Consider the following 12,955-nt stretch of genomic DNA (forward strand, 5'->3'; position numbering starts at 1 on the left):
ATGACAATTTAAAACTACAAACATGTGTTATTAATTGTATTTTTGCTAAAATACACATTTAATTTAAAATAAAATAAAACAAATTGAAAATTTTTATCACCTTTTTGAAGATGATAAAAGTTTGGTAGATTTGAAAAGGCTTGAAATAAAAAAATAATAATTATGATTTCTAGCTCTGTTATTGCTTGCAAAATAATTTAGATTCCTTCTCTAATATTTAAATAATAATATAATGTATTGTTTAAATAAGAACTATATGTCATATTTAAAAAAATTAAATATATAAATATAAAAATATATTAAATATATATGAAATGAATTTAAATATATATTACATTTTCTAATGTAAATGACAACATATGAATTTGATTATTTATGCTGCAATTTTTTGCATTAAATATTTGAATAAATTTCACAGAAAAAGAATGACTGCATCTCTACAAATGAGGATTGAAATGTTTTAAGAGGTGAAAAAAGATATTTAGATACTTACTTACACATTTAGTACATTTAAAGGTTATTTAACCTAACACCAATATTAATTGAAGTAATAATGTAATACAATAATGTCACACAAAGAATTTATGATGCAGTGCTCTTTTATTTTGTATTATTATTTTTTCATACTTTTTTGTCATCATTGTTATTATTATTTTTAATATTCTCATCTGTAAGGGGTTAATTGGGGAAGGGGTTGTTCTGTAAAAAATTAAAAAAGAATAAAAAATAATAAATAAATAAAATATTTAATAAAATGATAAAGTTTTAGTGTTTAAGTAAAAAAAATTCTAAAAAACTCTTGAAAATCATTAAAGATCTTTTTTTTTTATGCATGCATTGCATGACTATATCGACTGTAAACTTGGAATTATCAGTTTTCTCATTGATTCAGACAGTCATGTTTCCTTCTTTTTTTTTTCCTTGAAATCCTCAGCAGAGGAAAAGAGAGCCGTTGAACAGAAAGAGCATTAAAGAGCGAGCACAGAAGCTGAGCAGCCTGTTCACCGGCAACCCTGCTCAACCTCAGGTCAAACACACTGCACCAGATCATCATGGGACCCTGTTTTCTGTTCTTAGCAGTTTAAGTGCTGCATGTGTGCTCTGACTGGAATAACCTCAGCAGTGTAATGCTTTATGCAGGACTGTGAGGTTGAGGGATGTTGATATGTGTTCACATCCGCTGATGTCATGATGTGACTTTTTCCCTATCGTCTTACCTTATTAGTCAACACAACTGTGCATGTAGGCTGCTTCTGCTTGTCATTTGTTCCCTTGTGTTTTACCGCAAAACATTCAAAACATAGTTCAAATGTGAAACTGAAAAAATCTAGTATTATTTTAACATTTTATTTGCATTCAACTACTACTTATAGTAACAGTTTTATTACAGTCAGGATTTATTTATTTCCTTGATAATGTGTACTACTAATCAGTGTGATAAATACAAGGCGTGGCATGGGAACTGGTTGAAATCTGGTGAATGCGTGAGACTTGAGACCCCTGCATGAACTGAAACATATAATCATGTAACACTGCATGCTGTATATAGTTTTCACTATAAATTAAAGATTATCTATAAAGCCGGGCATACACTGTGCTAATTTTTGTTCAATTTTGCTCTAATAATAATGATCAAAATAATAATAATATCATAATATTTAAATAGTATTAACTACACTAACATTAATAATAATACTTGTTTTCATTGTATTAATGTATTATTTTATTAGTTGCTAGTTATTATTTTTGTGGAATATTAGTATTATAGTAGTACCATTGATTATTATCATCATCATCATTATTGTAATTATTATAATAATTATTAATAATAATAATAATATAAAATTAAATTGTTTGTGTGATATCCAGATAATTATATTAAATGTAATTTCTAATAATAATAATAATAATAATAATAATCTTTTAGTGTTAAGTACACAAACATGAATAGTAATAATAATAAAAAAGAAGAATACTTGTATTAATGTATTATTTTATTAGTTGCTAATTATTTTTTTGTTATATTTGTATTCTAGTAGTTTTTTAAGAAATAGCTCATTTAATACTGTGATAGTAGTTTATCAATTTTGTATTGTTAATAATAATAATAATATAAAATTAAGTTGTGTGATATTCTAATATTTGTATAAAATGTCATTTCTAATAATAATAATAATAGTAGTAATCATCATCATAAAATAATATTTTAGTATTAACTACACTAACATGAATAATAATAATAATAATAATAATACTTCATTGTATTAATGTATTTTTTATTAGTTGCTAATTATTATTTTTGTTGAATATTAGTATTATAGTAGTATCATCATATATACATTGTATTTTAAGAAATAACCCATGTAATACTGTGATGGTAGTTTATTATTATTATTATTATTATTATTATTATTATTAATTAGTAATAATAATAATAATGATAATAATAATATAATCTTAAATTGTGTGTAATCTCCCAATTTGTAAATAATCTCTAGCATGCAACTTATTTCTATTGTTTATTAGTCGTATTTTTCTCTCTGTGCATTCGGTCTGGATGTCCTCAAACAGACAGATGAAAGCTCTCCTGCTGTTTCTCCTTCCTCTCCTCCTCAAACTATCCCAGAATCCTCCACTCTTTCCTGCCTTTTGTCTCCTGCTCCTTCACTCACACACAAACAGGTAAAAAACAAAAAAGCTCCTCATCTGATCACAGTTTTACACCACATCACTTTGTTTAAGCCTGAATAAACTAAGCCTTATTTGAGAAACCATTCCTGAAAGCACATTTTGATTGGTTTGCAGTGCAGTGAAGCTTCAGAAACGCATCTGAAGGCTGATAAACACACTGAAATCAGACGTGTTGAGCGCCTTGACCCTTCCAAACAGGTATTCAGCTGCAGGTCCTCACTGCAATCAATAGAGGAGAGAAAAAGAAAATCATAATACGCTGACCTCAACCCCTCATGACAGAAAAGCCTGACTTGTTTTGACTCCTGTTCTGTGGGATTCTGAAATGTAATTGATTTCTGACTGAAGGCAGAGGAGAAGTGTTTAGAGTTCATAAGTGGTTTCGTTTGTTACAAGCGTCTCAGGGAAAACGATTCAGGAAAGTATGTGTTAATATATGTAGTGTAGCATTATTTTCTTTGGGAGTGCACAACACTGTTTGTGATAAATAAGGGATATATTGATTATTGCTAATGGGAAAGCATGGGGAATTGATATGGCGATTAAAACTAGTAATATTTCTACACATAAAATTCAAGTTCAATTCACTCATTTACATTTGGAGCAAACAATATTTGAATTATTTGAAAAGGCTTGTCAATTATTAAAGAAACGCAATTAAAACGCAATTATTAATATTGATACTATTCTATTATTAAGATTATTGTAACATTTTAGTGTCAGTTTTTTTCACAAAAATTCTATGCAAAAAGAAAATAATAAGTTACTTATTTATTCCCTAATATAGCAATAATATGAACACTACAACTGATTTTTACTCACAATAATAAAGTTATTTATCTACTAATGATAAAAAATATATGAACAGTACTGAAAATAATATGCAGTTAATAGATATATTATAATTATTATTAGTAGTCGTACTTATTAAATATATTACACTGTATTCATTTCAATTTACAGTATTTTACTTGATAATAATGTTACTACTACTACTACTACTACTACTAATAATAATAATAATAATAATAATAAATAATAGTAATAATAATCGTAATTTTAATAATAATAGTTATGTTAATAATAAAAAAGAATTCTGATAATAATTGTAATATTAATAATAATAATAATGATAAAATAATTATAAACAAGTAATTCATTTATTCAAATAGTTTATATAATAAAATAAAAATATATAACAATTAGTAGTAGTTTGTTAGGTATATTAAGTGCATTATACTGTATTAGTTTCAATTTGCAGTATTTTACGCAATGATAATGATAATAGTAATATTAATAATAACGATAATGTTGATAGTAATAATAATAATAACAATGTTAATATGAATAATTATACAAATAATTGTAATGTTAATAATAATAATAATAGTAATAATAATGATAATGTTAATAATAACAGTGTTAATAATAATAATAATAAATAATAATAATAATAATAATAATAATAGTAATGTTAATACAAGTAGTAATAATAATAACAGTAATAATAATTATAATGTTCATTAAATCAATAAATTAAATCAAATTTAATTCAGACATTAAATTTACAGATTATTATTATAAAATTATTTTTGGGGGGAAACAATTTATTTATTAATATAACTACAATGGTGATCACAATACTACTACTACTAATAATAACAATGTAATAAAATAATATTAATAACATAATAAAAATAATTATAATAACTGATATTTAATCATTTTAAACAAGTATATTATTGATTTAAAAACAGTCTGTTCTCTTTTTCTGTAGTCTGCATATATATCTTCCACTTTTTTCCTTATTCCTGCCTGTCTTTCCCCTTCTCTCCGTGTGTTCGTCATTTCCATCCTCTGTTGAATTCTGCTGCTCAGAGAACAGTGGGTAAAGTCTCATCTGCTATCGGAGTTAAAGCTGCGACTCTGGCCATCTTGTACGAGACCGACCACAGACCCAACAATCCTATCACCCTCTCACTGGTAAGAGAAAGAAAATTTTTTGAAGAATACTGGAAACTGGTAGCCATTGACTTCCATAGTAGGTTAAACTGGCTACAGGTTTCCAACATTCTTCAAAATGTCTTCTTTTGGGTTTGTGAAGGGTGAGTAAATGATGACAAAATTTTCTTCCTTTTTTGGGGGTGAACTGTGGGAGGCAAAATACTGCAGGTACATAGAAGTCAAATGTAACTAATTATGCTAGTTCTTGTTACTAAACCATTTTACTTATTTGTTGTCATAATACCACAATTGATTAATGAAAATTTAAAAATAATCTCTCATTATCTGGACAAATATGTTGAAACATTTATTAAAATATGGCGTTTTATGTTCTGCAGATAGAAGAAATTGTGTATTTGTACATATAATAAAAATCCAAAACATTTTGTTGGACCCCGACTGACTTGTATAAGATAAAATGAAAAATAGAAAGTGTTTTTGGACATAAGTTGAAATCAAAATTATTAAACACCCTTTAAAATTTTATTTTTTTAAGTCTTATTTGTTTCATTTTGGCTAGAATAAAAGCAGCTTTAAAATTTTTAAAGCCATTTTAAGGTAAAAATTATTAGGCCCTTTAAGCTATATATTTTTTAGTACTCTACAGAACAAACCATCGCTATACAATAACTTGTCTAATTACCCTAAACTGCATAGTTAACTTAATTAACCTAGTTAAGCCTTTAAATGTCACTTTAAGCTGTATAGAAGTGTCTTGAAAAATATCTAGTCAAATATTATTTACTGGCATTATGGCAAAGATAAAATAAATCAGTTATCAGAAATAAGTTATTAAAACTATTATGTTTAGAAATTTGTTGAAAAAAATCTTCTCATTAAACATTCGGTCCATTACATCATTTAAGGTCTTTAAGCGAACTTTGCTATCATATTTATTTTGGATTGTACTTGTTTTTCCTGAGGATATTATTTTTTTTTTGGTGATTGATTCACTGATCTGTATATAGTTTTCTATATACACGTATGTATTTATACTACTACTACTTTTTTATGTTGTGTCCAGTTTTTTGGATGTTGTGTAAGTTATGTTTTGTTTTGTCTTTTGGTGTTATTATTATGTGATTGTGATTAATTGTGGGACCCCCTTGAAAATGAAATGGTACATCTCAAGGGGTTTAAATGAATAAATATCAAACAGAAAGTGGGGAAAAAGTCAACTGGGGGGCTAATATTTCAGGGCGGCTAATAATTCTGACTTTAACTGTATAAGACCCAAGTCAATGGGGTTCTAATGTTTTTTGCATAATTAATAATTTCGCTCCTTGATTCAAAGTATTTGTAGAAAAATGCTACATATATTTAGGCAAATTGCTACATTTATTTAAGAAAATTATGTATGAACCAACTTTCATCATACAGATATGAACAAAATTATAACATCTTGAGAATGTAAAAGCTGTTGAAGTGGCAATTAATGGCTCATTTTGAGAAAACAGTTTTTAAAATGAATTTGTAATTCTAGACACAAACTGATAAGTTGCAACAAAAGAAAGACTTAAAAATCTCTGGTCTGTTCATATCCATAGCAGTCTAGTACTTCTTAAGATGGGTGGTACAATATACTTCTGTCTCGATTACTGTGATATTATCATAAACATTAACAAACATGTGACATGTAGGCACCAGTGGTGTAGTGGTTAGTGCGTCGACACATGTGCTCCGGTGCTCATGGCGACGCGAGTTCGATTCCCGCCTCCTGGTCCTATGCCAATCCTTCCCCTCTCTGAAAATGAAAAAAATAAATAAATAAATAACATTTCACACAAATCAGGCGGTTGGTCTTATGCTGATAGTGACAATTCAATCTGATGGCAAAGGTACGGCTCACTTGATACCTCACCAGAGGTGCTAAAAAAAAAAGTAACAGGTACAGAACATAGCAAAACAGGATGCTTTGAAAAAAAAAAAAAAAAACACTTTTATGAAATCAGTAAAGTAAAGGTGCGAGAATACTCGCTGTTCTTATTCATGCAACTCAGAGACAAACACTGAGTGTATATTGCAGTTTCAGCCTCAGGATGTGGAGCTTTTCTCTATTCTTTAGTTGTTTTTCAGTATAAAGCGCTCTGGTTTGAATCTTGTGATTTGCAGAAGGGTTGTTAAGAAGCTGGAGCTGCTTGCTATTCTTTTGCTGTCGTGATGTTTTCTGTATTTAAGAGCGTGTTTGTTTACAGACAGAGGCCAGAAGATGTGCAGAGTCTGGACTGGTAATGTGTGTTTTGATGTCAAAGCACAAAGCCTTTGTTGTGTTTATCAGCTAACTCTTTGGCTTTAAAGCATCGATTTATTGACTGATCAACTAAATGTTTGACTTTTGTGTGAAACTGACCTGCTCACTCACAGTGACTTACTTTATTGACCAAGTTTGCCCTATAATGTCGCAAAATATATAAATTTTTTTACTGTATTTTTTGCAAGTTGAAGACTGATGCAAATGTAATTGTTTCCATTTTATTTATTAGATTTATAAAATGTATTTAGCTAGATTTGTGCAAGACTGATAAGTTATGCAATACTTAAAAAAAATGTGTTTATTCTTTTTGTTTCTTTACATTTATTTTTATTTTAATTATTGTTTTTTTTTTACATTTTTACATTTTAAAAATTGATGTGAACTATTGAGTATTACATTTATTAAATAATTTTTTAAAAATTGTTTAAAAATCATTGAGTTCCATTTATTATTTCTATTTGAATTTATTTGTTTTATCATTTTTTTTTGTAATTTGAATATTAATTTAACTCTTAAAGTTCATTTTGCAGTTATTTTTATTTAAGTTTGGAGTAATAATAATAATAATAATTAAAAGATTTGAGCAAATTGAAAGTGACCAAAAAAGTTGATGTTTAATTAAATTAGTTTAAATGTTTATTTATTTAATAGAAATCCTTTTTTTTTTCTTAATTTTAATTAATTTCCCAGTTATTTTCAATTATGTTTTATAAATTAATCTTATTTATTTATTTATTTATTTATATTTACTCATTTTAATTAAGCATGCACTGAAATTAAAATTCTGGTCTGAAACCGAAACCAAAATTTTTGCATCCACTTGTCTGAAAAAAGCAAAAATATTATGTGTGTTATAATATAATATAATATAATATAATATAATATAATATAATATATTTTTAAAATATATGTATAAAAATAACAATGTAAAGTAATTTTGTACAACTTTTTTTTTATTTAACTTAATTTTACAGATTTTACAGAATACAACCCAATAATTAAAAAAAAAAACATATTGACAGTAAAATTGAATGGCAATTTTACAGCGTTGCCATGACAACAGTACATTATCTCTATTGCAACCAGCATGAAATGGAAAAAGCAATATTTTCATCCAATAATTTTCATCAGTCGAAAATTTGCTGCGTTCCAAATTTCAATTCCAGTTTACCTTCATAGCATCTCTTTTGTTCAAATAGTTAATTTTTGAATGGTTTGGATTGTCTTTTGCTTCTGCCTCTGTGATTAAATGTGTGTGTTGTGTATGTGTGTTTCAGGTGAGCGTGCGTAAGGAGTTTTCAGCATCTCTGGGCGGCAGCGACACCTGTGTGTTCTGTCAGAAGCGTGTGTACATCATGGAGAGACTCAGCGCCGAGGGTTTCTTCTTTCACAGAGAGTGTTTCCGCTGCCACATCTGCGGATGCTCACTGCGGCTCGGAGCTCACACATTTGACTCACAGCAGGGTCTGATTTATTTATTCAGCACTTTATTTATAAGAACCACCCATTTATTGCACTGCTGCATTGACAGGTAGTTTGATCAGTTGTTTCATGCTCTTCCAGGCACTTTTTACTGCAAGATGCACTTTTCTCAACGGAAAACCAGCACTAGGCATCGAAGAGGAGAGGTAATGCTAATATATTTGATTAAACCTGAATTTAATTGAACTTTTTTTGTTATACGTGGTGCTGTACTTCTTTTACTAATTACTTATTTTAATTATTAACAGCAGCAGGTTTGTGTGCACCTCATTTGCTGTCAGTTTCAAAATAAAAATGTTTTATATTAAGTCAACACAGTATTTTTAAAATATGACAAAGTAAAAGTTATTATATTTCTATAAAATGCATTTTTATTATTAAATTTATTATTCAGAATTTTTGTGTTATAGTAATACTAGTGTTGCTAATAATACCATTATTAATATTACAGGGTCCCCGCGGGTCCTTAAAAAGTCTTAAAATGTCTTAAATAAAATTTTCGATTTTTAAGGTCTGAAAATGTCTTAAATTCTGTAATTTTCCATAAGGAGGTCTTAAATTTCATGTGGGATCTTAAATATCATGTCCGACTCGTCTTATGGCGGCAAATCAATGCCAATATAAATCGAGCGCAGCGGTGATGTTTGCGCGTGAGGAGAAGTGAACCGTGAGCAGATTACAGGTCTACATGCGAGAAAATTACAGCTCGCGAGCGCACAGGGGATCTTCACGCGCGCGCTCAACTGATCCAGCGCGAGAAAACAAGTCCCGCGCGTGCACATTATCATCTGTGCGCACGATGTACGCTCTCGCGAGCGAGGTCATGCCTACAGCGCGCGCGCGATCAGTTCTCTCCGCTCGCTCGCTGGTTCTTCTCTCTGCTCGCGCGAAACAGTTTAGATTTTTGTGAGTCCTAGGGCGGGACTTGGTTTTCTTGTTATCTCTAACGCTATTGGCTACTCTACCTTTCCAGAAGTTAGCCGGGATTGGACGCAGGTAAGCTAGTTTCCCCGTTAAATAAAATTATATAGGAAATCTTATCATAATGTCACAGTGTGAAACATAGACTTACTTTCTCAGTAATAATAGGTGGAGACTTACTTTCAATAATGAGATATTTTTTGTAATAATTAATCTCATAATAATGCCTATTCTTACCATCATGACCAAGTCATATAATGACATATCAAAATAATGAGATATATTTCTGTAACAAACTTTATTACTTGGGAGAGAAAGAGAGAGTTATACCATGTGGCAAAAGATCTCTCCATTAAACAGAAATTGGGGAAAATATATGGGCTATTAAATCAGGACGAATAATTCAGACTTTAAATGTGTTTTGAACCATTTGATGAAGTTTAGCACCTACATTTAAACTGAACTCAAACTAAACGTGTTCAAATTTACAAAAATCTTTTTTTTTTTCTAAGATTCATTGTCCTTGACTCATTTTCTGTGAAGAACTAGTCAGAATAAATTGGCTGGACAATAGTATACAAAATAGGCTATACATGCATGCAGTGCATAAAGTACAAAGGTTTATAGTAAATATATTGCCATTAGTCTGTTATTCCACTAAACAGTTAAAGTCAGAATTATTAGCCCGCCTGAATTAATAGCCCCCTGTTTATTTTTATCCTAATTTTTATTTAACGGAGAGCAGATTTTTTTCAACACATTTCTAAACATTATAGTTTTAATAACTCATTTCTAATAACTGATTTATTTTATTTTTGCCATGATGACAGTAAATAATATTAGACTAGATATTCTTCAAGACACTTCTATACAGCTTAAAGTGACATTTAAAGGCTTAACTAGGTTAACTAGGCAGGGTAATTGGGCAAGTTATTGTATAACGATGGTTTGTTCTGTAGACTTTCGAAAAAAATAAATAGGTTAAAGAGGGTAATAATATGGACCTTAAAATGGGTTTTAAAAAATTAAAACAGCTTTTATTCTTGCCGAAATAAAACAAGAAAAAAGTGGGCTACTAATTTTGACTTCAACTGCATATGTGACCTTTAAGATGTGGGCCTGTCGTATAGAAAGTAGTATTTGTATGCCTCTGAAGTGGAATGATGTAATGGATAGTGAGTAAAGCCAAACGAAGATTGTAGAAATTAAATTGTTGCTCAATAGGTGGCGATAAAAACCCATCTGAATGTCTGTCACTGTATTTTTTGTTTAATTGGGCTAATCATTTTTGATTGAAGTCTTTATATGCAGGTTATTCAATCATTAACTAAAAATGAGATTAAAAAATATATATAATATATATAGATATATATATTTTACACTGATCTATATTACAAACAATGTTAACAATTATCTATAAAGATAAATTAATTATAATTATCTATAAAGATCTAAAACGCAAATAAACTCTTCTGAAGACAATATTTCCTAGAAAGATCATCCCCAAGTGTAATAATGAGCACTGCTGTTGTGGTTAATAATGAAGTAAAATACAACAAACCAGACAAGTGCTGCACGGACAAATCAAATGGGTTCAGAAAGTCATGTTACAAGAATGCAAGTCATTATTTTGGATATTATTTGACTGTTTCTCGAGATTGAATCCTCATAAAGTTCATAAAGTTCTCAGAAAGTTTCTTATGATTATGACTTGCAAATTGTATATATATTTAACGGCATGATCTTTTAACTTGCGTCCAATCCCGGCTAACTTCCGGAAAGGCACAGTAGCCAATAGCGTTAGAGATAACAAGTAAACCAAGTCAACCAAGTAATCTGCTCACGGTTCACTTCTCCTCGCGCGCAAACATCACCGCTACGCTCGATTTATATTGCCATTGATTTGCCGCCATAGATTTGCCGCCATACTTCACCACATCATTCTGTGTTCACACTGAACATTTTCCTGTTTTTTTTTAGGTAAAGTCTTAAATTTTCATTTTAGAGGACTTAAAAAGGTCTTAAAAGGTCTTAAATTTTCTGTTAAAAAATGTGCAGATACCCTGTATTAGGTCAGTTAAAATTATGAACTAGTTATTAGTCAGTTATATTGTTCTGACTAATAATCATTATAAACTTGATTGAATGAAATAATAAGAAGAAAATTAAGAAAAATATTAAATAATTATGTCATTCATAATTAGTTAATTATAGTATTTTTTATAGTATAGTATTTTTAATAAAGCCCTGGCTGCAGAGGAAGAGGATACAGGTATTTGACTGGCCTTTCTGCCGTCCCGACCTGTCTCCAATAGAGAATGTGTGGCACATTTTAAAGCGCAAAATGTGACAACGAAGACCAGTGGTGGATTTAGGCATGGGCAGTATGGGCGATTGCTCAGGGCGGCATCTTGCTGGGGTGGCACGGGGAGACGGTGCAAAAAAAAAAAAAAACTTTCTCCAGTAAAAGCATTGAGAAACAATTTACTTTATGCAAATGTATTCATTTAAAGTGGGGATCCCAGAATTGATTATTCTCTATGTTCAACCGAAACAACGCTGGTGAAAACAAACTGACGCATGCAAACTGGCCTGTCTGCAGTCCAGACCTGTCTCTGATAGAGAATGTGTGGTGCATTTTGTAGCGTGAAATTTTAAATGTATAATCATTTGTAAATAATTACATGTAACACTAACAATTGTATTGATTTTATAAAATATTAATAACAATAGTCATTTAAAGGTAGCTGTAAATAATAACAGTAATGTGTTTGATTATTTGTAAATAATTACATGTAACACTAATAACTGTATTGATTATATAAAATATTAATTACAATAACAAGTTAAAGGTAGCTGTAAATAATAACAGTAATGTGTTTGATTATTTGTAAGTAATTTAATGTAACACTAATAACTGTATATATTATAGAAAATATTAATAACAATAATCATTTAAAGGTAGTTGTAAATCATAACGGTAATGTGTTTGATTATTACTATGTCTGAACATCCCTGCAGCCAGTCCCCTTTGTGTTATATACACTTATGTACTGTAACTGTTACACTGTTTAATTACATCATCATCCATGTATCACACAGATACAGGACGGTGGCATCAGGTCCTCATCAATCACCATCTCGAACCACACATCCACCGATGGGACCCGCGGGCAGCCCTCAGGTACCCTGACTTCCCTTATTAGGAAAAGCCTGCACTGGCCTCTGCGTGTGGGCCGCACTGTGTTCGCTTCGCCCCGCCGGCTCGCCCGCTGGATGCACAGGGCGTCCCGGGCCGTAGGGCACCACATCAGAGAGCGGCAGGAGGACTATATGTTCCTCTATGAGCTGCTGAGTCTGGGTTTACCCTTCATTTATGTCCTGCATGAGGTCACTAGTCAGATGAGCAGAGAAGCCATCACTCCCTCAGTAGTGAGCATGAGTGGGTCCCTGCAGCCATACTGACTGCTTATCGTTTACCAGAGAAACGGGGCTTAAACTCTGTAGAGCATAGGGGTTTTTTTTTTTTTGGTACTTTTTATAGTGGTTTATACATAAAGGTGAATTGTGTTTAAGGGTTTTAAAGGGGCAGTTCAACAAAAG

The 12,955-nt window shown here is 30.3% G+C and overlaps 1 protein-coding gene across 27 annotated transcripts in view; it reads left to right on the forward strand.

Annotated features, from left to right (window-relative positions):
• mical2b (microtubule associated monooxygenase, calponin and LIM domain containing 2b) overlaps positions 1-12,955 on the forward strand; it is a 135,499-nt gene that overhangs the window by 78,213 nt on the left and 44,331 nt on the right. For 11 of the 27 annotated variants that reach the window (XR_012399944.1, XR_012399943.1, XM_021470514.3 and 8 more), the window contains 8 exons: positions 935-1,027; positions 2,572-2,682; positions 2,806-2,889; positions 4,570-4,674; positions 6,891-6,923; positions 8,227-8,413; positions 8,513-8,577; positions 12,455-12,536. Coding sequence is in view for 22 of the 27 variants with exons in the window: in XM_021470514.3 (XP_021326189.1) it covers positions 935-1,027; positions 2,572-2,682; positions 2,806-2,889; positions 4,570-4,674; positions 6,891-6,923; positions 8,227-8,413; positions 8,513-8,577; positions 12,455-12,536 (760 nt within the window). In the remaining 5 variants the exon portion in view is untranslated. 27 annotated transcript variants of the gene reach the window in all.

Source organism: Danio rerio, chromosome 25 (genome assembly GCF_049306965.1).
Source record: "Danio rerio strain Tuebingen ecotype United States chromosome 25, GRCz12tu, whole genome shotgun sequence".
Lineage (NCBI taxonomy): Eukaryota > Metazoa > Chordata > Actinopteri > Cypriniformes > Danionidae > Danio > Danio rerio.